Below are 25,672 nucleotides of genomic sequence, written 5' to 3' on the forward strand. Positions count from 1 at the left end.
ATGAAGCCTACTTGACCATGCAGTTGAAAATCACAAACTCCCCACTATGGCTTCCCCTCCTTCCTATTTGCCTTGGTTTTCGCCATGGGGCTTATCACTATCCGCAACAGTTGAATGTTTTCATCTGCATTATTCATTACTATATACCCATTGATTAGAAACTGGCAGTTAGTAGATGCTCAAAAATATTTGTTGAATTAATGTATAACAGTTTCAATTTATTGAACAATTACTATATAATTATGAACTGAAGTAAATTACCTCCATATAGTGCCTTCAACCTTTACAATGACCCAGTAGCATAAACCACATTATCCCTAATTTACAGATATGTACTTTAAAGGGCAGAGATATTAATAAATTTGTATAAAGTAATTCTGGTAAATACTAAATTTGAGCCCAGTTTTGTCTGTCCATAACCTCGAACTTTTCATTTTGTTTCCATTGTTAATCAGCTGACCTTGGGTTTAGAGCAAAAATACAACATTCCTCTGCTATCTCAATATATCATGGAAGTTTAGGGTGAGAAAAGATGTCTAGAAGATGAGATTCCCTCCTTTCCTTGTTTTTGAGCTTTTTATAAGTTCCACTGTCATAAGTTTCAAATATATATCCCTCTAAATATAGGCATGATGAATTTAAAATATGGCTCATGTGAAATCAAGATATTTGACTGTAAAATTAAGTAAAGCATTTAACATAGCGCCAAAGGAACCATGAGAAGTTATTTTATACTTATGGCTGATTTGAGGGACAGGGTGGTACAAGAGATTTGCAAGGAAAGAGATTTGCAAGGAGGGGGATTTTAAGAAATGACTTTTCATTTAACTTTGTAAATCAAAATCAGCATGTTTTGTTTGACAAAAAATAACACAGGAAGAAGAGAGAGAGAAGAGGGCAGAAAATTTATGTGAAGATATAATAGCTGAAAACTTCTGTAACCTGGGGAAGGATATTCAGATCTAAAAGCACAGAGAACTCCCATCAAAATCAACAAAGGCAGATCCAATACCAAGATATATTGTAATTAAACTGGCAAAATATAGTGATAAGGAAAAAATTTTTTTTAAGTGAAAGACAAAAGAAGACAATAACATGCAAGGGAAAACCTATAAAGCTAGCAGGAGATTTTGCAGCAGAAAGTTTCTTAGCCAGAAGGGAGTGGCATGATATATTCACAGTGCTGAATGGGAAAAATCTGCAGTCAAGAATACTCTATCCAGCAAGGATATCATTCTGAATACAGGAGAGATAAAGAGTCTCCCAAACAAACAAAAACTAAAGGAGTTCATGACCACTAAACCACATTGCAAGAAATATAAAAAGACTCTTTGAATAGAAAGAGAATACCAAAAGTAACCATATAGAGCTAGGAAACACAAAAGCAGTAATAATCAATATTTCTATAAAAAGTCAGTCAATGAAGTCACAAAATGAAAGGATGTAAAATATGGCAACATATACCTCAAACATGGGGAGGAGAAAAGTAAAGAATGGGTTCAAACTTAAATGGTTATTAACTTAATATAGACTGCTATATGCAGAAAAGGCTATATACAAACCTAATGGTAACCATATGTTAAAAACCACTAATAAATATCTAAAAAATAAAGAGAAAGAAATCCAAATATATCACTAAAGAAAATCATCAAATCATGAAAGAGAGAAAGACAAAAGTTCAGAGAAACTACACAGAAACAATCACAAAGCAAATAATAAAATGACAATATATATCTATCAGTAATTATTTTGAATGTAAATGGACTAAATGCTCCAGTAAAAATATTTAGGGTGACAAAATGTATAAAATTCCAAGACCCATCGATATGCTGCCTATAAGAAACTAGTTTCAGACCTAAAGACACATGCAGACTGAAAGTGAGGGGAGGGAGAAACATGGATGTCAAAATAAAGCTAGAGTAGCAATACTTATATTGGACAAAACAGCCTTTTTAAAAATGTTTATTTATTTTTGAGAGAGACACAGAGTGCAAGTAGGGGAGGGGCAGAGAGAGAGGGAGACACAGAATCTGAGGCAGGATCTAGGTTCTGAGCTGTCAGCACAGAGCCTGACATGGGGCTCGAACGCATAAACTGTAAGATCATGACCTGAGCCAAAGTCACATGCTTAACCAACTAAGCCACCCAGCCACCCCCAAAACAGACTTTAAAACAAAGACTCTAACAAGAGATGAAGGACACTATATAATAATAAAGGGGAAAATCTAAGAAGAAGATATAACAAATTGTAAATATTTATGCACCCAACATAGTAGAACCCACATATATAACTGTTTTATATAACAGTTAATAACAAATATAAAGGGACTAATTGATAATAATATAAGAATAGTAGGGAACTTTAACACCCCACTGACATCAATGCACAGATCATCTAAACAGAAAATCGACAAGGAAACAATGACTTTTTTTTTTTAATTTATTTATTTATTTTTTATTATTTATTTATTTATTTTTTATTTATATATGAAATTTATTGTCAAATTGGTTTCCATACAACACCCAGTGCTCATCCCAAAAGGTGCCCTCCTCAATACCCATCACCCACCCTTTCCTCCCTCCCACCCCCCATCAACCCTTAGTTCGTTCTCAGATCAGACTCTTATGCTTTGGCTCTCTCCCACTCTAACCTCTTTTTTTTTTTTTTCCTTCCCCTCCCCCATGGGTTCCTGTTAAGTTTCTCAGGATCCACATAAGAGTGAAACCATATGACTTTTAATGACATACTGGAACAAATAGATTTAACAGAGATATTCAGAACATTCCATCCTAGAACAGCAGAACACACATTCTTTTCAAGGGCACATGAAACATTCTCCAGAATAAATCACATAAAAGGCCAAAAAACAAGCCTCAAAAATTCAAGAAGATCGAAATCACATTCTGCATCTTTTCTGATTAACACACTATAAAACTATAAGTGAACCGAAAGAAAAAATCTGGAAAGACCAGAAATACATGGAGGTTAAATAACATGCTACCAAACAATAAATGGATCAACCAGAAAATAAAAGAAGAAATAAAAATGTACAGGGAAACAAATGAAAATGAAAACATAACAGTTCAAAACCTTTGGGATGCAGCAAAAGCAGTTCTAAGAAGGAAGTTTATGGCCATACAAGCTGAACGCAAGAAGCAAGAAAAATCTCAAATAAATAACCTAACTTTACACCTAAAGGTGCAAGAAAAAGAACAACAGACAAAACCTAAGAACAACAGAAGGAAGGAAATAATAAAGATTAGAGCAGAAATAAATTATATAGAAACTAAAACCACAACAGAATGTACCAATGAAACCAGGAGCTGGTTCTTTGAAAAACCTCAATAAAATTGATAACCCCCTACCCAGACTTAGGAAGCAAAAAAGAGAATGACACATATATATATAAAATCACAAGTAAGAGAAGAGAAATAACAACAAACACCCAGAAATACAAACAATTAGAAAAGAATATTATGAAAAACTATATGCCAACAAAATGGACAACCTAGAAGAAATGGATAAATTCCTAGAAACATATAAACTACTAAAACCCCCCCAAAAAAGAAGTAGAAAATTTGTAATAACCAGCAAAGAAATTGAATCAGTAATAAAAAAAACTACCAACAAACAAAAGTCCAGGCCCAGATGGCTTCATAGACAAAATATAGCAAACATTTAAAGAAAAGCTAATACCTAGTCTTCTCAAGCTATTCCAAAATAATAAAAATAAAAAACCAAAGAAAACTTTCTAATTCATTCTATGAGACAAGCACTACCCTGACACCAAAACCAGATAAAGACACCACTAAAAAGGAGAACTACAGGCCAAATGTCACTGATGAACATAGATGCAGAAACCTCAACAAAATGCTGGCAAACAGAATCCAACAATACAAAAAAAAAAAAAAAAGAAATCAACACAATCAAGTGAAATTTATTCCCAGGATGCAAGGGTGGTTCAACATTCACAAATCAATCAGTGTGATGCATCAATCAAGAGAAATAATAAAAACCATATGATCATTTCAATAGTTGCAGAAAAAGGGGCGCCTGGGTGGCGCAGTGCGTTAAGCGTCTGACTTCAATCAGGTCACGATCTCGCGGTCCGTGAGTTCGAGCCCCGCGTCAGGCTCTGGGCTGATGGCTCAGAGCCTGGAGCCTGTTTCCGATTCTGTGTCTCCCTCTCTCTCTGCCTCTCCCCCGTTCATGCTCTGTCTCTCTCTGTCCCAAAAATAAATAAACGATGAAAAAAAAATTAAAAAAAAAATAGTTGCAGAAAAAGCATTTGGCAAACTACAACATCCATCCATGATAAAAATCCTCAACAAAGTAGGCTTAGAGGGAACAGACCTCAACATAATAAAGGGCATACATGAAAAACCCACAGCTAATATCATGCTCAATGGGGAAAAACTGAGAGCTTTTCCCGCTAAGGTCAGGAATAAGACAAGGATGTCCACTTTCACCACTTTTATTCAACATAGTACTGGAAGTCCTAGCCACAGCCACCAGACAACAAAGAAACCTTAAAGGCATCCAAATCAATAAGGGAGAAGTCAAACTTTCACTATTTGCAGATGACATGATACTTTGTACAGCAAACCCTAAAGATTTCACCAAAAATATAGCTAGAACTGATAAATGAATTCAGTAAATTCATAGATACAAAATCAATGTACAGAAATTGCATTTCTATATGCTAATAATGAAACAGCAGAAAGAGAAATTAAGAAAACAATACCACTTACAACTGCACCCAAAATAATAAGATATCTAGGAATAAACCTAACCAAAGAGGTGAAAAACCTTTACTCCAAAAAATATAAAACACTGATGAAAGAAATTGAAGACAACACAAAGAAATAGAAAGACATTCCATGCTGATGGATTGGAGGCAACAATATTGTTAAAATGTCTATACTACCCAAAGCAATCTACACATTTAATGCAATCCCTATCAAAATACCAAAAGCATTTTTCAAACAATTAGAAAAAAAATTCTAAAATTTAGATGGAACCACAAAAGACCCCAAATAGCCAAAGCAATCTTGAGAAAGAAAAGCAAAACTGGAGGCATCACAACTCTGGACCTCAAGTTATATGACAAAGTGTAGTGATCAAAACAGTACAGTACTGGCACACAGTGCCACAAAATAGACACATAAATCGATAGAACAGAATAGAGATCCCAGAAATAAACCTACACTTATATGGTCAATTAGTTGACAACAAAGGAGGCAAGAATATACAATGGGGAGAAGAGTGTCTTAAGTAAATGGTGCTGGGAAACCTGGACTACATGCAAAAGACGAGCCCCTTATTACACCTACATAAAATTAAACTCAAATGGATTAAAGGTCTAAATGTGACACCTGAAATCCTAAAACTCCTAGAACAAAACATTGGGAATAATCTCTTTGACATTGGTCTTAGAAATATTTTTCTGGATCTGTATCCTCAGGCAAGGGAAACAAAAGTAAAAATAAACTATTGTGACTACACCAAAACAAAATCTTTTGCATGGTGATGGAAACGAAAAACCAAAAAGGCAACCTACTGAATGGGAGAAGAGATTTCCAAATCCTATATCCGATGAGGGGCTAATATCCAAAATATATAAAGAACTTTTACAACTCAACACCAAAACAAACAAACAAACAAACAAACAAACAATTCAATTAAAAATGAGCAGAGGATCTGAATAGACATTACTCCAAAGAAGACACATAGATGACTAACAAACACATGCAAATATATTCAACATCACTAATCATCAAGTTAATGAAATTCAAGACCACAATGAGATATCACCTCACAGAAGTCAGAATAGAGAGTATCAAAAAGACCAGAGGTGGCTCAGTCGGTTAAGGTCTGACTTTGGCTCAGGTCATGGTCTCACAATTCGTGGTTTTGAGCACTGTGTCAGGCTCTGTGCTGACAGCTCAGAGCCTGAATCCTGCTTCAGATTCTGTGTCTCCCTCTCTCTTTGTCCCTCCCCTGCTTGCACTCTGTCTGCCTCTCTCTCTAAAATAAATAAACATTAAAAAAAAAAAAAAAAGACAAGAAATAACAAGTGTGGGCAAGGATGTGGAGAAGAAAATGCACCTGGGTGGGAATGTAAATTGGTGCAGCCACTGTGGGGAACATTATGGAAGTTCCTCAAAAAATTAAAAATAGAAGTATACATACAATCCAATAATTCCACTTCTGAGGATTTACCCAAAGAAAACAAAAGCATTAACTTGGAAAGATATGCACCCCTGTGTTCATTGCAGCATTATTTACAATAGCCAAGATATGGAAGCAACCTAAGTGTCCATCAATTGATGAATGGATACAGAAGATGTGGCACACACACACACACACATTACTCAGCCATAAAGAAGAATGAAATCTAGCCATTTTACAACAACATGGAAAGACCTAGAGGGTATTATGCCAAGTGAAGCGAGTCAGTCAGCAAAAGACAAATACTACATGATTTCACTTATAAATGAAATCTAAAAAACAAAACAAACAACCATCGGGTGCCTGGGTGGCTCAGTCGGTTAAGCGTCCAACTTCAGCACAGGTCATGATCTTGCAGTTCGTGAGTTCAAGCCCTGCATTGGGCTCTGTGCTGACAGCTCAGAGCCTGGGGCCTGCTTCGGATTCTGTCTCCCTGTCTCTCTGCCCCTTCCCCGCTAGTGCTTGCTCGCTCTCTCTCTCTCTCTCTCTCTCTCTTTCCCCCATCTAAAAAATAAACATTACCAAAAAAAATTTTAAAAATAACAAAACAAACAACCAAATGAAGTAGAAACAGACTCATATATACAGAGAACAAATTGGTGGTTGCCAGAGGGGAGAGGGTTGGGGGTATGGACAAAATGGGTAAAGGTGAGTGGGAGATACAGGCTTCCAATTCTGGAATGAATAAGTCACAAGAATAAAAAGTAAAAAGGGTAATAATGAAAAATAACCTATAATTCCATCACCCTGAAATAACCAATGATTGTAAATTGGTGTGTATGTTTCCAAACACTGTATATTGAAATGAAATACTCTGTAACATTTTGACATGTTTGGATTTTACCAATTTTGCTAAAATTTCACATATTAACCAACTGAGAAAATCAGTTACATCAGAATAACATGCACAGACTCCAAAGAAGGATGGTATGTTGAAATAGAGTTGTTTAATCATTATAATTTTATCATTTGTCGCAGGAAACTGCAGATTTTCTTCCAAAACTTTAAGGGGAAACACATAATAAGGCTTTAGTTAATCCAAACAATTGTTGGCATTTATTTATCTAAAGGTTAGGATATTAAAAATAGTCTACTGGGGCACCTAGGTAGCTCAGTCGGTTGAGTGTCTGACTTTGGCTCAGGTCATGATCTCACGGTTTGTGGGTTCAAGTCCTGCATCAGGCTAATGTTGTCAGTGCAGAGCCTACTTCAGATGCTCTGTTCCCTGCTCTCTCTGCCTGTCCCCTACTTGCACTCTCTCTCTCTCTCTCTCGAAAATAAATAAACATTAAAAAAATAAGTAGCCTACTATTGTCAGAACTATAATCAAGCAATGCCTAATGAGAGATCATATGTAAAAGGAAACTGACTTTGATAGACATGCATGCCTTCTTCCCCTTAAATGCTGTGTTTTGGAACTCAAAGTTAAGATTCCCAGGAGGCTTTTCAATGCACAATACAAATAGGCTACTGGCTTCCACATTTCTTTTGTTTACCCCTGAATTTGCTGACAATTTCTGAATTATTTGATTGATTCGTTTCTAGTTTACTTTTGGCACTTTAGTTTGGCTTGTGTGCTCTCTAAAAGCATTTATAGGGTGCTTAATGCCTGATACTGGAACACATTCATAATGTTACAGCTCCTACTCAGGAGGACTCAGTTAAGAAAGAACAAATGGTCTCCTTCTCTCTCTCTCTCTCTCTCTCTCTCTCTCTTTGCTTTTGTTTGTTTGTTTGTTTGTTTGTTTGAATCTCTTTATTGCTGGCTCATGATACTATAGGGTCTGATAATCTCTCACATGCTTTTCAGTGATTGATGATCAAACCTGCTCAGTTGTTCAATCTAGCATTTTAGAGTCCTTGATACTTTTTAACAAACTCATTGGAATCAAGCCTTTGCTAGTGAATAAAATAAGTGAAGTAAAGCAATAATTTATATCAGGGCACACAAGGTTTTATTTTTGTTGCCAACTCTAGTCAAATGATGGGTAGTTTCTGTCTGAAGGATTTTGATGCTATCCCAGACTCTGTGGGAAAGACCACCAAGGTAATTGGTCATGTGTAGAAGAGTTCAAGACACATAGGAGTTAGATGATATAAGGAAGTGAAGGGAGAGGATTCCTGGCAGAGAAGCAAACATGGGCAAAAGACTAAAGGCATGGAAGAGCATGGTGTATATGGAGGGCATAGAGAAGGGTAAAAATGCAAGAAATTCAAAGTTCCTAGAGCTAAAAGTTTCAAAATATGAAGCTGTGAGAGATGAGAATAAGGAATCAGGCAGGGTGGTCCATGCTCAGTTAAGGAGCTTGGACTTTATCCAGTTGATTAGTCCTTAGGTTTTAAGCAGGGAAATGATGGGTTTGCTTAGCATAGAGTTTTGGATAATTGTTGTAGTGATGGCTTTGGAGGAACATAAAGTTCAGCAAAGATAGGGTGGATTTTTAGGGTATTTTTTGCAGTATTCCAAGACAGATAATTTTGGCCTGAACAAGGATTGCTAATAGGAGTAAAAAAAAAAAAGAAAGAAACATTTGGCAGGAAAACTTACACATGGCTAGGGAAGGAAGAAGCAAAGAGCAAAGCTTGAAAGACTCGATGGATAGTGAACAGCACTGGTGATTTGTTAAAAACATGAATTGCTAAATGTTTAGGCTAGACTATAGGACATAATACTGTAGGTCATCTGTTACTCACTTTTTGTTGAAGATGTTCATATAAATCATTTTTTAAAATGCATGTCTCCTATTTCTGAGAGATACCAGAAAGCAAACTATGTAGGGTATGAGATCGAGGAATATTTTATATTTTGGGTGATCTCTACATCTATCTATTTATCTATCTATCTATCTATCTATCTATGTTTTGCAATAAGAAAAAAGAGTCCATTATAAATAATAAATATAGCACAGAAAGTAAGTGTCCCCATATCACCATAAGCATGATGGTATTACTTACTGTCAAACTCAGGACGCTTTTATTAATGAGAGTTGTAGTGAGTAAAGAATTAAAATTATTATAATTTTTAAAAATATTTATTGATATTTTTATTATGAAACTTCTTTATAAAATAGTTATGTATAAAGTACTATAAGTACAATGAAATACTAAGAATACTATCACTATAAAATAGTTATTTAAAAAACTATTTACAAAAATAAAACTCTAACAATATTTGTTTAAAAATAATAATTAAAAAAATCTTAGAATAAGAAACAAAACCAGATGGAACACCAGCACAATAAGCAAAAAGTGGAACTGTCTCTGGCAAACGAGAAGTCTGGTTGCTCAACTTATGAAGTCAGAAATGGACTTTGTGTGCTAATTCCTGATGTAATAGTTTATCTCCTTTTGTTGTTCATTCATTTCTGCTAGGGATCCAGCAGTGAATGCACAAATGTTCATGGGCTCACATTCTAGAGGCTGTCGTGTAAACCCATGCTTTCCATGTTTCAGTTGTAATTCTAGCATTGTCTCTTCCATCACTGCCCTAAAAAGAGACACTGGCTGGCTCTGACTGTAGTAGAACATTCTGCTGGTTGGGAAAGTAACAATATAGGAATATACCGTGGATATATGCTGGATACATTCTGACACTTGGGCAGATCCAAAATGTTGGGGTCCATCTTAGGAGAAGCGGCTCATCAAGGCCCAAGAGGAAATTACTGCAACCTTCTGAGTTTCAAGGGATCCTCAGAATTGATGAATCCTCAGAATTTTTTTGTTTAAAATATATGGCTAGTTTGATAGAGGCAAGAATAGAATTTTGGGCCTCTGATTCTTTGAGGCAAGGTGGAATCTGTTTCTCATTAGTCCACAGCTTTTTGCTCTAGTTATTATTATTTTTTATCATTCAAAAATAGTTACTGGAAAGAAGGGAAAAAATTTCTTAAGCCCTTTTAGTATTTGGTGTCCTCCTATTTCTTAGTATGAAGTAGAAGAACTAACACTTCAGAGTCAGAAAAGTGTGCCTTAACTTTAGGCATATTAATATCCCCTGTGTGTCAAATTACTCAAATCACCTTATGTGGTTGGGAATAATATTGTGGAGTGATGACATTGTGTGCAGGATTAAGTGAGATGATCCAAGTAAATTGCCTAGCACAGTGTTTGACAAATAGTTAGGTGGCCAATAAGTGGGAGCTAGAAGAATTATTAAGGAAAGTATAAAAGGCTTCATGTTGGTGAGGCCAGAAAACTGTCACATAGGCTCCTTTATCCTCCATTTCAGCTTCCTTCCCGTTCCTTCCCCTCCCGACCCGCACCAGCTCCTACTACCAGTACTTGGGGCTTTCATGATACGGTTAAACTATCCTCTTTTCCTGGTCTAGCATCTTTTGTTCTTGATTTATCTTCCTCATTTCCTTTCTTCCAGATTTCCTAGTCTTATAACTCATGCTTTTGCTGCTGCCTGCTATATCTAACCTTGTAAAGGTTCTGTTAATGTCATTTATGCCAAAATGTTAAAGAATAACATCATTTTCATATGCTAGTCTTGCCAGCACATAGGTTTACTTTAGTAAAGGTCAACATCATAACCTTAGAGAACAAATGCAGAACATAAGTTGGAGGTATCAGCAATAGGGACAGAGGAGATATTTTCAAAGAGAGGCATGGCACTCAAAGATAACAATAAAACTAACGAACAGCTAACATTTATTGGGTGTCTATTTTGCACTGAGTTTTGATATGCATTGCCTCACTGAACTCTCACAACTAATAAATTCTGTACTATTATCATTGCTATTTTTCTGATGAGGAAAATGCAGCTTGAAAGGGTAAAGCAAATTGATGTGAGTTATATACACCTAGTAAGTAGAGAAGACAGGTTTGGAATTCAAGTCCATCAAACACCACTATCTCTCTCATGCAATCACTTACAAGCTAAATTTTCATGAAGACAGATAGCTCTGTGCTCTTCCTATCATTTGCTAGAGCCTAGTGCAGTGCTTGACACATAATAAACAGTAATTGTTGGTGCATGAATTAATGAATAGGTATCTATTCTATCATAGCCTCCTCTTTATTTACCTTACTAGAATCACCTTTTGCTTGGAGGCTCTCCCTTGTCCAATATTCCAAAACTCTGAGCTTCCAGTAGTCCATGTACACCATTCTGTTTCCTGATTTCATATCTCTAACTTGCTGTCCTATCCACCTGCAATTCTTCCTTTCCCCAGAGGTCTCTCAGTTAACTTCCACTGAGCCTGTAACACAGAGCTCAGGAGTGGTCTACTTCCATAAATCTTTTCATTTCTCTGACCTCTCCTCCTATCCTTTTCCTCACTGTCTCCTTTCCTCTTGCCACCATGGCCCAACTTGACAGGGTTCCTTCCATGTCTATGTCTTCCACTAGACCATGGTGTATTTGAAGGTAGATGTCTGGCATATTTCTGTATCATTTTTTTGCACCTAACATATTTTTCTTCTGACACTTCTCTAAAGTTTATTTATTTGTTTTGAGATGGGCGAGGGGTAGAGAGAGGGAGAGAGAGAATCTCAAGTAGGCCCTATGGTGTCAGCACAGAGCCAGACACGGAGCTCAAACTCATAAACCATGAGATAATACCTAAGCTAAAACCAAGAGTCAGACACTGAGCCACCCAGGTGCCCCTCTTCTGACATATTTTATATGGTTTTGGCTTAGCCAAGTGTATCAATTCTAAGGTGCTTTTTTTTTCATATTTTAACATCTTTGAAATTGGAATACATCTTTCAGTTGATAGAATCTTAAAATTATAATTGACAGTGTTTTTTTCTGACTTAGTAGAAAAAGAAGAGTTGATTGAGTCCTATAATCAATGGCAGCTTCGAGTTAACATAATGCAGTACTAGATAATACATAAAGGTTATACGAATGAAGGAATGAATAGCAATCATAGCCCCCCTCAAATCATATTATTATTCCTACTTACAACCTAGCACCACAGACAGTGTGGCAGGGCCACAGTTGAGCATCGTTCTTTACTTATGCTGAACTTTCCTAGTACAAGTAAGACAGGCAATAAACTACCTCAAATTATTCCTAAGCATTTCTTTCTGGAATTACATGATTTGTTCCATATGTTTGTCTTTTAGGTGAAATTGATCTTCAAATTCTTTCCAAAGTTCAGGCTCAATATCCAGGAATTCATATCAACAATGAAGTTGTTGAGCCAAGTGGTGAGCAAATTGCCAAGTACAAAGGTACCTGTAACCCATAGTGTTGTATGTCAAATCCTATCCCAAATGGCTTTCATTCCAAATATGTCCCCTCAATCATTAACAACATAATTGCTGTGATATAGTCTTTGTAAGCTTACTGGGAAAAGAACATATTTAATTTTTTTTCTTGAAAGACATGACTAACACCTCAGAAATATGAACAGTGAATAATTAGACTTCCTTTTTTACCAACTTTTCATCTATTCCCTGGTTATCAGCTATTATCGTTGATGTTTTTTCTTAGAGACGGAGTCATTAATTCATTAATAAATATTTAAACAGAATCCTTGCTCTTAAAGAACTTGTGTTTAATGGATTATAACAGGAGTCAGCAAACTTCTCTGAAAAAACACACAGTCAACATCTTAGACATAGAAGGCCACATGTCACCACTAATAAACTCTACTAATCAACTCTGCACAAAGGCAGCCATAGATGATACTGATAAACTGAGTGTTCATATGTTCCAATAAAACTTTATTTATAAACATTAAAATTTGAATTTTATATCATTTTCACATATCATGAAGTATTATTCTTCCTTTGATTTTATTCAGCCATTTTAAAGTGTAACAACATGAGATATAAAAGATAGGCATAAAGTCAGGAAGTACAGTAGTATATATATTTTAGCTTGTAGTCCATTTAGAAATAGGTGGTGGACCAGATATAGTCCACGGACCATCGTCTGCTGACTCCTGGGTTACAGAATCATATCACTTGTTTTCCATTGATAAAATTCACCAGTTGATTCCTCATCAACACAGAGATAATGTAACCTATGTCTGATAAGTGTTCTCATTATTTCTTACTGACTCTTTCTTTCATCTCTAATTTCATTTAACGCTAGAAAAAAAAATCAGTATGAACTCTGGTCTTCCAGAGCTACATAAAAAAGAAAAATGTGCTTTATATCTGTTATGTATATAACATTGATTGCATTAAAATTCGAAATGGAAATGGATTCTGCATTTGCAATTAAAATTGGTGGTGTGCCACCTCTTCCCTGTATTTTAGAGCTTGTAGCCAAGACATCAAACCTTGAGAACATAAAGTTTGTTTGGCATAAGGAGACATCATCTGAATATCAAAACAGAATCACAGAGAAAAAAGAAATTCAGAAGTGGGACTTTATTCATATGATTCAGGTAAGAAATATTTATTGTTGTATATTCTCAGAAAGGAGATTTTTCAGAAATATGTATGAAGAGTGCCTAATATTATACCTTTAGGAAGAAAAATGAAAATCTGATTTCTGATTTTACAAGTGAACATTATCTGTCCAAAATGAGGATAAAAATGTTTATAATACTAAGAGATTCACTCTAACACTCAAAAAGCTAGTTTTTTATACTTGAAATACTTTATAGTGTTTTTTTTTTTCAATGTTGGTTTAATTAACTTTGTAGGATTGAAAGTTCATAGGTAGGTTTGAGGACAGTAGAGTGTAACATATCCTAGCATAGTCCTTCAGTAGTTCTAATGGTCTGGATGGGACTCTGATGTCCCAGAGTTTTTCTGAATCCTCTTGCTTTTGTCTTATGTTGGTGACCTGGCTAATGTGCATGTAACTGAAGGGGCATGTTAGGTGATTTGTCATGTCAATAAAGTTTACTAATACAGTCAGCCATTCAGTAGGAATTTATTTCCATAATCCAGCACTGATAGTGTATTTCTTAGAAATACACTAGAGTATATCTTGGAAAGGACATGACTATTCATTATATGGTATGGGGACACAATTACGAGAATCACTGATATTTCTGGATAGCATATGGGTGTATAATCTTTGGGTGTTGACTACCACTAGAAAATGTGTGTACTTTAGAAATACCAATATTAACAGCAAGAGACTTCTTTCTTTCTATAGTCCATAATTCAGTCATCCCAAGGGAATAAACTTATAAGAAACCCAAGGAAGAAATGACTCTAACATTGGCATATTCAAGCAGTCCTACACCTCTGCTCTCCTAGCTGACAAAATCTTTTACCTATAAGGGAGCACATAAATTGTCCAGCAAGCATATAATGTTTCTCTATCAGACTTACTTTCCTATTTCCTCATATATCTATTTCATACCTCCTTCTCTCTCCTTACACTTCCTGTAACCCCTCCCTCATGATTCATTCCTAACTGATGACCTTACTTCATACTGTATAGTGAAAAGTGAAATCATTAGATGGAAAGTCATCTTTTACCCTCCAAATTTTTTTTAAATTTTTTTTTCAACGTTTATGTATTTTTGGGACAGAGAGAGACAGAGCATGAACGGGGGAGGGGCAGAGAGAGAGGGAGACACAGAATCGGAAACAGGCTCCAGGCTCTGAGCCATCAGCCCAGAGCCCAACGCGGGGCTCGAACCCACAGACCGTGAGACCGTGACCTGGCTGAAGTCGGACGCTTAACCGACTGCGCCACCCAGGCGCCCCTACCCTCCAAATTTACAAACATAGCTGCTCCTGTACCTACCATCTTTTTCTTTCATCTTATTATAAAAGTGTCTTTTTATCAAAAGCCAATCTCTCCACTTGTGCTCTGGATTCAGTTCTTTACCTGTTATAAAATGTTACAGCTTTAGAGATCATTCTCCCATTTCTCTCAAAATTTGCACATGTCTTCTTTCTTAGAGCAATTCTGCTTGCTCTGCATTACTATACTATTCTATTTCTCTATCTTCTTCTCTGTCTACTCTGCATTTTATGGGTTATATTTTTGTCTCTTCATTGCTCCCTATAGTCTTAACACTCTCATGACATTCTTTCAACTTAATACTCACAGTTAACTTCAGAGATCTTAGTGTCTATTAGATCAAATTTCAAAGAATCTGTTATGGGCCACCTCCTCTTTTTTAGCCAGGTCACATCATAGACTGTTAGGCATCTTATGGATTAGATTATGTATCTGGGTATCTCTCCCCCTGTGAACAGCATGGAATGACATGAGACTAAATATGGCCCCGAAGCAGCATTGGCCATGTGCAGGTCCATTTTATCTCATTCATTCATGTGAGAGGGACACAGTTTAAGTTGTATTTGCATTATGCATTAAATTCTGTCATGGGCATCTACATAATATATTGAATTCTTGTCCAAGAGAGATGGAGATGAGATATAAGAAGTAAGTGTCTGTGGGAATAGATTCCCAGGATGCAAGCTCTGGGGAAAATTTTCCACCGTCAGTGTATTCCAAGCTCTACCTGTATTGAATAAAAAGGCCTCTCCCTGTGCTTCACCAGATATATTCCAGAGTTATTTAAAAGTGGTGGGTTGACCCCTAGCACCTTGTGACCAAGCATGTAACCTCATGCTTTATTCAGTCCATTTTCCTAGAGAATCTGTCAACATCAGAGCTTGCCATATTTTCTGTGATTTTAAAAAAGCATTTGTGAGCATATGGTGAAGCTAGTGCAAAGGGCTTAATTTTAAAGCAACGTTCCATGAAATGGGGTCTGTTTTTATGGTGCCAGCACTATCTTCTCCCATAAGAACTATAATTCACAAAATATAGAGTACGCATAGAACCAATGCCCCCATGTGGAGAGGAGACTAAGTATCTCCAGCTATAAATGTCTGTGTTATTGAAGCCAGAAAGAGTAAATTTAAAACAACTTGGCTGTAATTGAGCAAATACCATAGTTTTCCCTTTTCCCTAATATATTATCACATTATTACTCTCTCTTTCCATATAACCTCTTTAATATTTAAAGTGTTTTGTTGAGTAAAAATCTACTCAATTTGAAAATCAAACTTTCTAGTGAATATCTAGCCCAAGTAACAAAGACATTGATATAGAAAAGTGTCTAATTTCTCTTTTCCTTCATTTCTAGATGCTGTATTATGTAAAAGATATCCCAGCTACCCTGCAATTCTTCCATAGTCTCTTAGCTACCAATGCTAAGATTCTCATTATTCTTGTGTCAGGTAAATTTTTTACATTCATCCTGAATTTCTAAACAGCAAAAGTGCATATGTGCTTGGAGATATGTATTTGAAGACAGCTGCTATATTTTGTCTTTATTATGAAATTCTTGACTTGGCTTCTGATCATAGTCAATTAATACAGTATTCAGAAAGTCCTTCACGATGGTTCTCAATATAGGGAGTTTAATGGAATTAAATGTCTATTTACACCTTTCTCTTGGGGAAAATTTGTCTTTATTGTCTCTATATAAATTCTTCTTTATATAACATGGAGCAAATAGCACTAATAGGAATTTTTTTAATGAGACCGAAAATAGTAAATATTTCTGCTTACCTCCTTTTTGTTTCTTGAATATCTCTTTTCCTTCTATGGTGTTTATTAATACATAAATACAGGCTTAAATATTTGGGATGCTTTCATATTTGATTAATTTGCATTTCTAGAGCTATTGCCAATATTGTTCATGATAGATTTTCTCAAATAACCAAAAATTGTTCACTTATTTTGTGTTATTATTTTCCAAAGAAGGCATTTGATCATGTCATGTTGTTCCCACTATATAATAAGTACCACACAGAAAATGTAAGCAAACATGTTAATAAATGAAACACTGACACTGTTGAGTTCATTATTTCACTACTTATTTCATTCAGCATTCTTTGTGGATTGTGCACACAGTGGGAGTCAGGTTGATTCTACATATACAAGAGTCTTTATCTTCCTAAACTTATATCAGACCCCATACTCAAAACCATAAGTCACAAAATTCATCTATTCTTAAATATGAGGAATGACTTTAAAGATGGCAAGCTTGCCTGTTGCTTGTAATCCTAGGCTTGAACTCATGTGGCAGTTTTGCAAATGAGAGCTCCGCCATACAATCTCTTCCCCAAAGGAACATTTTGATAAACTATTTTTATCTCTGGTTGGTTAAAAATACCCATTTATGTGGGAGAGTTCTATCTTCCCATTTAGAAGGGCTTATGTAAACCGGATGCTTCCTACTAACCTCTCTCCAAATTAAGACACTTGGATAAAGCCTTTATAGTACATTTAGGAAATGTAAAAATTAGTTGTCACCATTGAGGGCAGTCTATTCTTGATAATCTGTGTCAATAGTGAAGAGAAAGTATTACAGACAGAAACAGCAATTTATCCAGAAGTCATGTATGTTTGATTTTAGGATATATTTCATATCAATAGCATATCCACTCTTATTTATAGTTTGTTTACTCTTAAATATTTTCAGAAGTGAAGTATTTTAATGTCAGAAAGCAGTTTTCTATGAGTCTATTTCTACCAATAGGAAAAAAAACAGACTAAGGTTTAGAAAGTGGCATGAGTAGTCTACAAGCAACTGAGAATTGACTAAGTGCCCTTACAAATACAGTATTCTACTCACTATCTCATGAACATATTAATACAATCCATGGCTTGTTGGCATCAAGAAATATGCAAACCAAAACAGCCACAGTGAAATGTATGACGACACATGCAGCAAGAATGCTGAGGCACTTCCTAGCTGTGTGAACTTGGTCTGTTAGCCTTCGTTTATTCCAGGGCTATTTCTGGATAATCACACCTACATTACATTGCATCTATGTATATATGTGGTTCATATGTACTATGTGTATGTACATTAATGGGGAAAAAATCAAAGAAAGGGAGTAAAGACTCAACTATCAGTGAGCTTTTTCTTAAAAAAGTATTTTGAATCAAAAGTTACTCAGTCTGTGTAGTTTGATTTTACTAAGTTTGTATTTTACTACCTTTGTCTTTATGCAGTAAACAACTCTTCATTACTGTACCAAGCATGGGAGACAGGTATCCCAAAGAAGAAAAAATTGTTCACAGATACTGTTCCTAAACATAAGAATGTAACAAATAACAAATGTCCAACTATTAAAGGGACTCTAAAGACCCCTACCTCTATCACATATACTTTTTTTTCTTTTTTCTTTTTTTGTGGCTAGCAGCTAGGTTTGAGAATGCTCAATGGGTCATATGAGGTGACTGAGCAACTTACCCCCTCATCCCTGTATAAAAACCATTGCTCTAAACTGCCCTTCTCAGTCCAAACTATGATTCTTGAAGCCCCACTCTCCATATTTGCCTTATGAAAACATTCATTAAATTTGAATATTGCCCTAAAACTTGGAACACATGCACATCAAAATGGTTCACATTAAGTTCTGTTCTTATCTAGCTTCTTGCAGTCACTTTCTAAGTAGACTTTGCTTCATAATTACCTGGAAGTGAAAAGCCTGTTTGCGTATTATCTTTGTTTCAGGGCAGTACTATAGCTGCCCATAGTACATCCATAGCTACACTTCAATGCAGAAAATTGATTGCTCATTATAGACAGATTCAGACAAGCCTGGAACTAGTCACTAAATTAAATTTCTAAGAATACTCATCTAGATAATATCTAGGCAGATAATGGTATGTCTGGATTATTATCTTGCTCCAAAGGGCTGTCTTAAATATGCTACATAACTAAGGCTTTTTCCTGTCTATTTCAGACAACTGACCTGTTACTAAATTGACAATGTATTTCCCTGAATAGACTGAATTACTGTTTTCTGAGTACCATAGACACCCACCTTTGCAATTTTTATTAGATCATAAGATAATGAAATATGGTGTCAGTTTCTAGATTTAATTATACAGAGACCTAGGATGGCTATATGCACCTTGTGTACCAAGGTATTATGTGCGTTCAGCCATATTCAAAACGGTACATAGCCTGTGTTCTCAGTTCCTTGTTGGCTGCACAGTATAGCTGTTGTGTAGATTTGGTTCATGCAGCTTGTATTGAGTTCTTACAGTCAGTCACTGGTAGGCTATGAAGGATGCAGATGACTATTACTTTTTTTCTGCCTTTGAATGGCTCCTAACTAATGGAGGATTGAGACATGGAAATACTTGGAGCAGTATGCTAAGTGTGTTATCAGAGACATATGGGGAGTTTCAGGAGAGCTCCTTGAGAGCAGGAGTTCTGTCTCTTTGGCACCTAGAAGACAGACACTCAATAAATATCTGAATTGAACTGAATAAATTATTTTTTTAATGTTTTTATTTTTATTTTTTGAGACAGAGAGAGAGACAGAGCATGAGCAGGGGAGGGGCAGAGAGAAAGGGAGACACAGAATCCGAAGCAGGCTCCAGGCCCTGAGCTGTCAGCACAGAGCCTGACGCAGGGCTCGAACTCACAGACTGTGAGATCGTGACCTGAGCTGAAGTTGGACGCTTAACCGACTGAGCCACCCAGGCGCCCCCTGAATAAATTATTTAATAACAATTTATTAGAGCTGCCTTATAATATTCTAAACTACTAGTTCTGAATGTCTTTCTACAAAAGAGAGTATGTTTTACCTAAAACCTACTACATGACGGACATGGAATCAGAGGATATATTAAGTTCTGGAGATCTAAACATATGTTTAATAAACAGGAATAAAAGACTCAACAAAAAAGCTACACATACACACATACTCGCACACATACTACAGTGTATGCTGAAACAGGCAGACAAAAGTGATGAAGGGTAGGCAAGTGAAACTCATTAGGAAAAGAAAGAGAAATTGATATCGTAATTAAGTGACAGAGTTTACTGGTCACCCTGTTAGAATACATGTTGCTTGAGGGAAGAGAGGCTTTCCTCTGTGTTCCTTAGTAGCCCAGCTCAATAAATATTCATTTAATTATAACAAGCAGAAGTTCCTGGTTATACAAAGATAAAATATTTGATTTGGGTATGAAAAGGAAGAGAAATAAGGACAAAGTGGATTTTTAAAGTGAGTATCTCACACTAAAATGATATCGGGGGCACTTGGGTGGCTCAGTCAGTTGAGCATCTGACTTCAGCTCAGGTCATGATCTCACAGCTCAAAGGCTCCTGCGTTTGGGGCCCCCATAGGGCTCTGTGCTGACAGCTCAGAGCCTGGAGCCTGCTTCAGATTCTGTGTCCCTTTCTTGCTCTGCCCCTCCCCCACTCACACATGCACTCTCTCTCTCTCTCTCTCTCTTTCTCAAGAATAAATAATCGTTCAAAAAAATTTTTTAATGATATCAGTAGCACAGTTTTCTTCAAATATAGTAGCCAGGCATTAGTTGAGAGAGTTGCTAATTAAAACACAACTTTTCTGGTTAAGGAGTATTAGCCATAAGGAGACAGTTTTGGGTTTTGTTTGTTTGTTGTCCTTCCCTCTCCATACCTGACTAAGGAAGGAGGCAAATCATGGTATGTTATTTTTAATACAATGGGGAAAAAAGAATCTCATTTATATCATGTTGGAGACAAAAGTAACACCATATGTTGTGCCCACCAAGAGCCATTATGATAACTCATCAGTTAGAAACTGTATAATTGCTCAGCTCAGAAATGGCACCAACTCACACAACACTGACACCAGCAAATTTTCTGCAATCAGTGTTTGGATTGTTTTGTTTTGTTTTTCCTCTGGCAGGTTAAAAATAAAAAATAATGATAATAGAGCCTCTCCTCAACCACTGAAATATTTACTTTCTTGTGAAGTCTTATTGGTAGGCAAATTCTTATTTGGGCAGATGATCACTCTCTTTGGAATGAAAGAATTTTTAATACATAATTGTGACCCGAATTTTTTCCCCACTGGACTGAGGTTTCTTTTTTTTTCCTGCTTAATTCCAGTTGTACCTTGTAGAGAATACCCTGCAATTATTGCTCCCTCTTCTGAAGTATTAGTAGAATGTCAACTATCTAGACTATTTAAATTTTACCATTTCCTGCCTTGGATAGTCTCTTTTGTTGAAGTCAGTTAGGAGACTTTAGACTAGTCCATTGATGAAGGCCAGGGGTCTTTGAGCATCCAATAATTTTATGCAGAATATGCATATATATTGTTTGTGTACTTTTCTGGAGAGTTAACCATTTCATTAGACCACAAAAGAGGTTTGGGAACCAAAATACCTTAAGCCTTTGAAATCTTCACTAATAATCCTGGAAGCTCACAGAAAATATAGGCTTTCCCTTACATTGCTTTGGCCAGGTCCAACTTAATTTCCTAACACTTCAGCGATGTTTATTTATGTTATGTTATGTTATGTGCCTGTCATGGTTCTCAGTATCTTTACTTATTCTTGCCCCAATTCTATAAATAAATTCTATTATTATCCCTATTTTGCAGATAATAAAACTGAGGCATAGTTTCATAAAGCTACTCAGAGGAAGAGCCAGGCTTCATATTTAGGCAGTTGGGCTTTAGAGACCTTCTTAATTACTATACACTGTATCAACTATGTATATAACATCCCATTATTACATGCATGTATTAGAGGCTCCATAAATAGATGCTCATTTATGTTAATTTATTAGTAGTATAGATTTCCAAAGAGCAAGCTTGCTTTTTTCAAGATTACAACCAGTGAAAATACATTATCAAACTAATTCCATATAATATTCATTTATTTTGTAAGTACTTATTACTCATCTGCCACATGCTTAATGTTGTGCAGCAATTCACTTCGATTATCTCATTTAATAACTGTAGTTCCATGTGAAGTAAGTATGGTTATCCCCACTTTACAGATGAGAAAACTAAGGTTCTGAGAGACTAAATAATGAATCTCATCTTATTCATGAAGTGTCAAAAGTACATTCCAACCTTTGTTTCTCTTTCAGAGGCTGCATCTTTAGCTTCTACACTGGGCTGGGTTTTCAGTTAAACATAATAGGCATTGCTAAAACATCTTCTAAAGCTGGCAACAAAATTTCTAAGAATCAGCCTCATTTTTCGCAGTCCAAGGCAGCATCTTAGAAGTGGAGACATGAGAGGCTACCTCATCTTCCTTTTGAGAAAATCATGATTGTATTTATTGTGCTCTTTCTTTCTATTTCAGTTATTAACCTTAGATCCTCTCCTCTGAATGCAAGACTCACATAAACAACTGCCTTCCTCCAATAACCAATGGAATATCCAATAGAGATATCAATAGATATCTCAAATTTACATTTCCAAAACTAGACCCTGATGATACATTTTAGACTGCTCCTACTTCAATCTTCCCATTTCCAACAATGACAGTTCTCTCTTTTCAGGTGCTTGGGTCAAAATCATTGGGGTCATCACTGACTCTTTGTTTTCACTCACACCCAGTATCCAAATTGTTGGCAAATCTCACTGGATCTACGAGCATAATAATAAAAAAAAAATTGAACCACTTCTCATCGCCTCCAACTTAACTATCATCTGTCACCCAGATTATTGCCATAGCCTCCTTACTGTTCTCCCAGTTTCTGCCCATATTCCCCCTATAATCTATTCTCATGTGTGTGACCAAGTGAACTTATTAAAATGTAAATCAGGTTAAGTCACTCTAATGTTGTGTTGTCCAATATGAAAGCCACATTTGGCTATTGAAATTGGTATTTAAGTGAGCTGCAATGCAATAAAACTTAAAAATCATTTCCTTGATCACACTAGCTGCAGTTCAAATGCTCCTTAGCCACAGATGGTTGGTGGCTACCATACTGGACAACACAGATATAGAACATGTTCATCAATACAGAAAGTTCTATCAAACAGCACTACAATGGCTTCACATCTCGCCCACATGATTTGGCACCTTATCTACTCCCCCGACCACTCATCCAACCTGTCTCCTTCTACTCTCCCCCTTGCTCACTCAATTCCAATCTCACTGGTTCCCTGACTAGTGTTTAACATGCCAAGCATGCTCCTGTCTCAGGTCCTTTGTAGTTGCTCTTCTCTCTACCTAAAGTAGAGAGATTATTCCCTCTGATATCTACATGGTTTGTTGTCATGGGGTGCCTGGGTGGCTCAGTCGGTTAAGCATCCAACTTTGGCTTAGGTCATGATCTCACAGTTCATGAGTTCAAGCCCCACATCAGGCTCTGTGCTGACAGGTCAGAGCCTGGAACCTGCTTTGATTCTGTGTCTCCCTCTCTCTCTGCCCCTTCTTGCTCATGCTCTGTCTCTTTCTCTCTCAAAAATAAACATTTAAAAAAATAATAATACATGGTTAGTTGTCATGTCTCTGCCCAAATGTCACATTATTACAGAGACTTTCTGTGACCACCTATATAAAACAGCAATCCATCCAACTCTTTGACCTTCCTTATTCCTTGCTCTAATTTGTTTTTTATTAGCACTTAGCAGCATCTGATATGTGATTTATTTACTTGTGTATTTAACTTTCTTTCTCCCTGCTGTGTACTCCTTAAATTAAGCTACTCAAAGGAAAGAATATTTCTTTATTTGACTGATTTATTCTAAACATCTACTATACTGCCTGCTAAAGTAGGTAAATGAAAATAAGAATAAATGAAAGCATGAACTTTGTTCTGTCACACAGGAACCAGTGGCTGGGACAAGCTGTGGAAAAAGTACCGATCCCGCTTACCCCAATATGACCTCTGCCAATATGTTACATCGTCTGACCTCTCTCAGATGCTGGACAAATTGGGGATTAAGTATGAATGTTATGACCTTCTGTCCACCATGGACATATCTGATTGTTTTATTGATGGCAATGAAAATGGTGACCTGCTTTGGGATTTTTTGACAGAAACCTGCAACTTTAATACAACAGCACCACCTGATCTCAAAGCAGAAATTATGAAAGATCTGCAAGAGTCTGAATTCAGTATAAAGAAAGAGGGAAAGGTTCTTTTTAATAACAGTCTGAGTTTCATAGTGGTTGAAGCATAAATATCAATTATGAAACTGTATTCAAAAAGTTGCATTTCGAATAATGTTGATCACTTATTTCTATATTAAAATTACAAACACATCTTCTAATATAAATAGACAATTTTGTCTTATATATAAAACTTAGAGAGTTCCAAGAAATTCTCAGATTTCCATGAAGAATCATATATGATACTGTTGGTCTTACCCCATTCCTTCTCCAGATCAAGAGGCCACATTCAGGCTAAATATAGGATAAGCTGGAAAAATGAGCCAACTAAGTTTCACTGGCCTATTGACCAGAAAATTCTTTCCATTTGTTGATTGTACTGGAATTTACCAAAATTTTAATAAAACATGTGCTGTGGATTCTTTAAATACTAAGAAAGTATATATTTATTGATATATAAGAAAAAGTGTATGTTTATTGATTTTTCCTCTTTTGTGAAGAATTGCCTGTGCACATTCCTCTAGTAGTTTCTATCTTGTTGTTATTGATTACTAAAAGTTAGCACCTTAGGATATTACAAAAATAATTCTTTTTCATGTGTTCTGTTTCCTTCCATTTTGTTTTCTCTTTTATCTTTATTGTTTACCTTTTTATCTTTGATTTTATAGTGTTTTGTTTTTTGAAAAGCTGAAGTTTTTCTATTTTATTCAGTCAGATTTCAGAGTTTTTTCCTTTCTTATTTTCTGGGTTTCTGACACGTTTTAAAAGGCCTTCTTAAACCAAGCTTTTGGAATATTAACATATTTAATTACAAAAAATTACAATTTCACTTTTTTTTCTAAAAATAAATCTTTGTGTAGGAAGCTGGGAAGATTGCAGAATAGAAGGACCCTAAGCTCCTGTCATCCCATGGATACAACTAGGTAACATTCACATTAGCATAAATAACCCAGAAAATGACCCAAAAACTGGTAGAACAAACTCCACAACTAAAGGTAGAGATGAACCCATATCAAGGAGAGTAGGAAGGGTGAATGCAGTGGAGAGCTCAAAGGTCCCTGGCTGTCTGAAGTTTGGAGGGAATCAGGAACACAGAGAAAGGTGAGAAATACACTGTCACACTGGGGAACCTCCATGGGAAAGGTGAATCCTCATAACATTTGGCTTTGAAAATAAGAGGGGCCAAATTTCATGAGTGCTTATAAGCAGAAGGACTTAAAGCCTGGAATTTTAAACATTAACAAGCTCTGCTCTGGGAGAGCCCAGTGAACTATAGGAAACTGAGTCCTCACCCCTAAAAAGATAGCACAACAAATAGCCCATGGAAATACAGCATTGAAGCAGCAGTTTGAAATGCACCTGGCCTATGGGAGGGAGAGTTATTTACTGATCACAGAGCATGTCCCAGAGAAACAGATTTCCCTGGGAAACTCCTCCAGAAACAAAGAAGCTGGCAGGCACTATTTCCTCCCCCATGCCTCAGCATAAACACTTGGCCACCTTCAGAAACTAGCAGAGTTCACACTCCTTACCTAACTTGCTTACACCAAGCACCTCTCCATATGTCAGGAGATCCGCCCTTCCCAGTCACTTGCATGCACTGCATGCCCTTCCCTAGAAGACTGGCATAAACCTTGCTAACACCGAGTCTCCCAATCTGCATGTTTTATGGGGGC

At 36.2% G+C, this 25,672-nt stretch overlaps 1 protein-coding gene across 2 annotated transcripts in view; it reads left to right on the forward strand.

Moving 5' to 3' along the window:
• Positions 1 to 24,430, forward strand: part of HNMT (histamine N-methyltransferase) — a 46,716-nt gene extending 22,286 nt beyond the window's left edge. Inside the window, exons 4-7 of one of the 2 annotated variants that reach the window (XM_040474960.1) lie at positions 12,308 to 12,415; positions 13,451 to 13,581; positions 16,261 to 16,354; positions 23,712 to 24,067. In XM_040474960.1, the coding sequence (XP_040330894.1) occupies positions 12,308 to 12,415; positions 13,451 to 13,581; positions 16,261 to 16,354; positions 23,712 to 24,067 (689 nt within the window). Of the gene's footprint in view, positions 1 to 12,307; positions 12,416 to 13,450; positions 13,582 to 16,260; positions 16,355 to 23,711 lie in introns of both variants that reach the window. The other variant, XM_040474961.1, reaches the window with a different exon arrangement.
• Positions 24,431 to 25,672: the final 1,242 nt, after the last annotated feature.

Source organism: Herpailurus yagouaroundi, unplaced genomic scaffold (genome assembly GCF_014898765.1).
Source record: "Herpailurus yagouaroundi ecotype Mexico unplaced genomic scaffold, PumYag 140, whole genome shotgun sequence".
Taxonomy (NCBI): domain Eukaryota; kingdom Metazoa; phylum Chordata; class Mammalia; order Carnivora; family Felidae; genus Herpailurus; species Herpailurus yagouaroundi.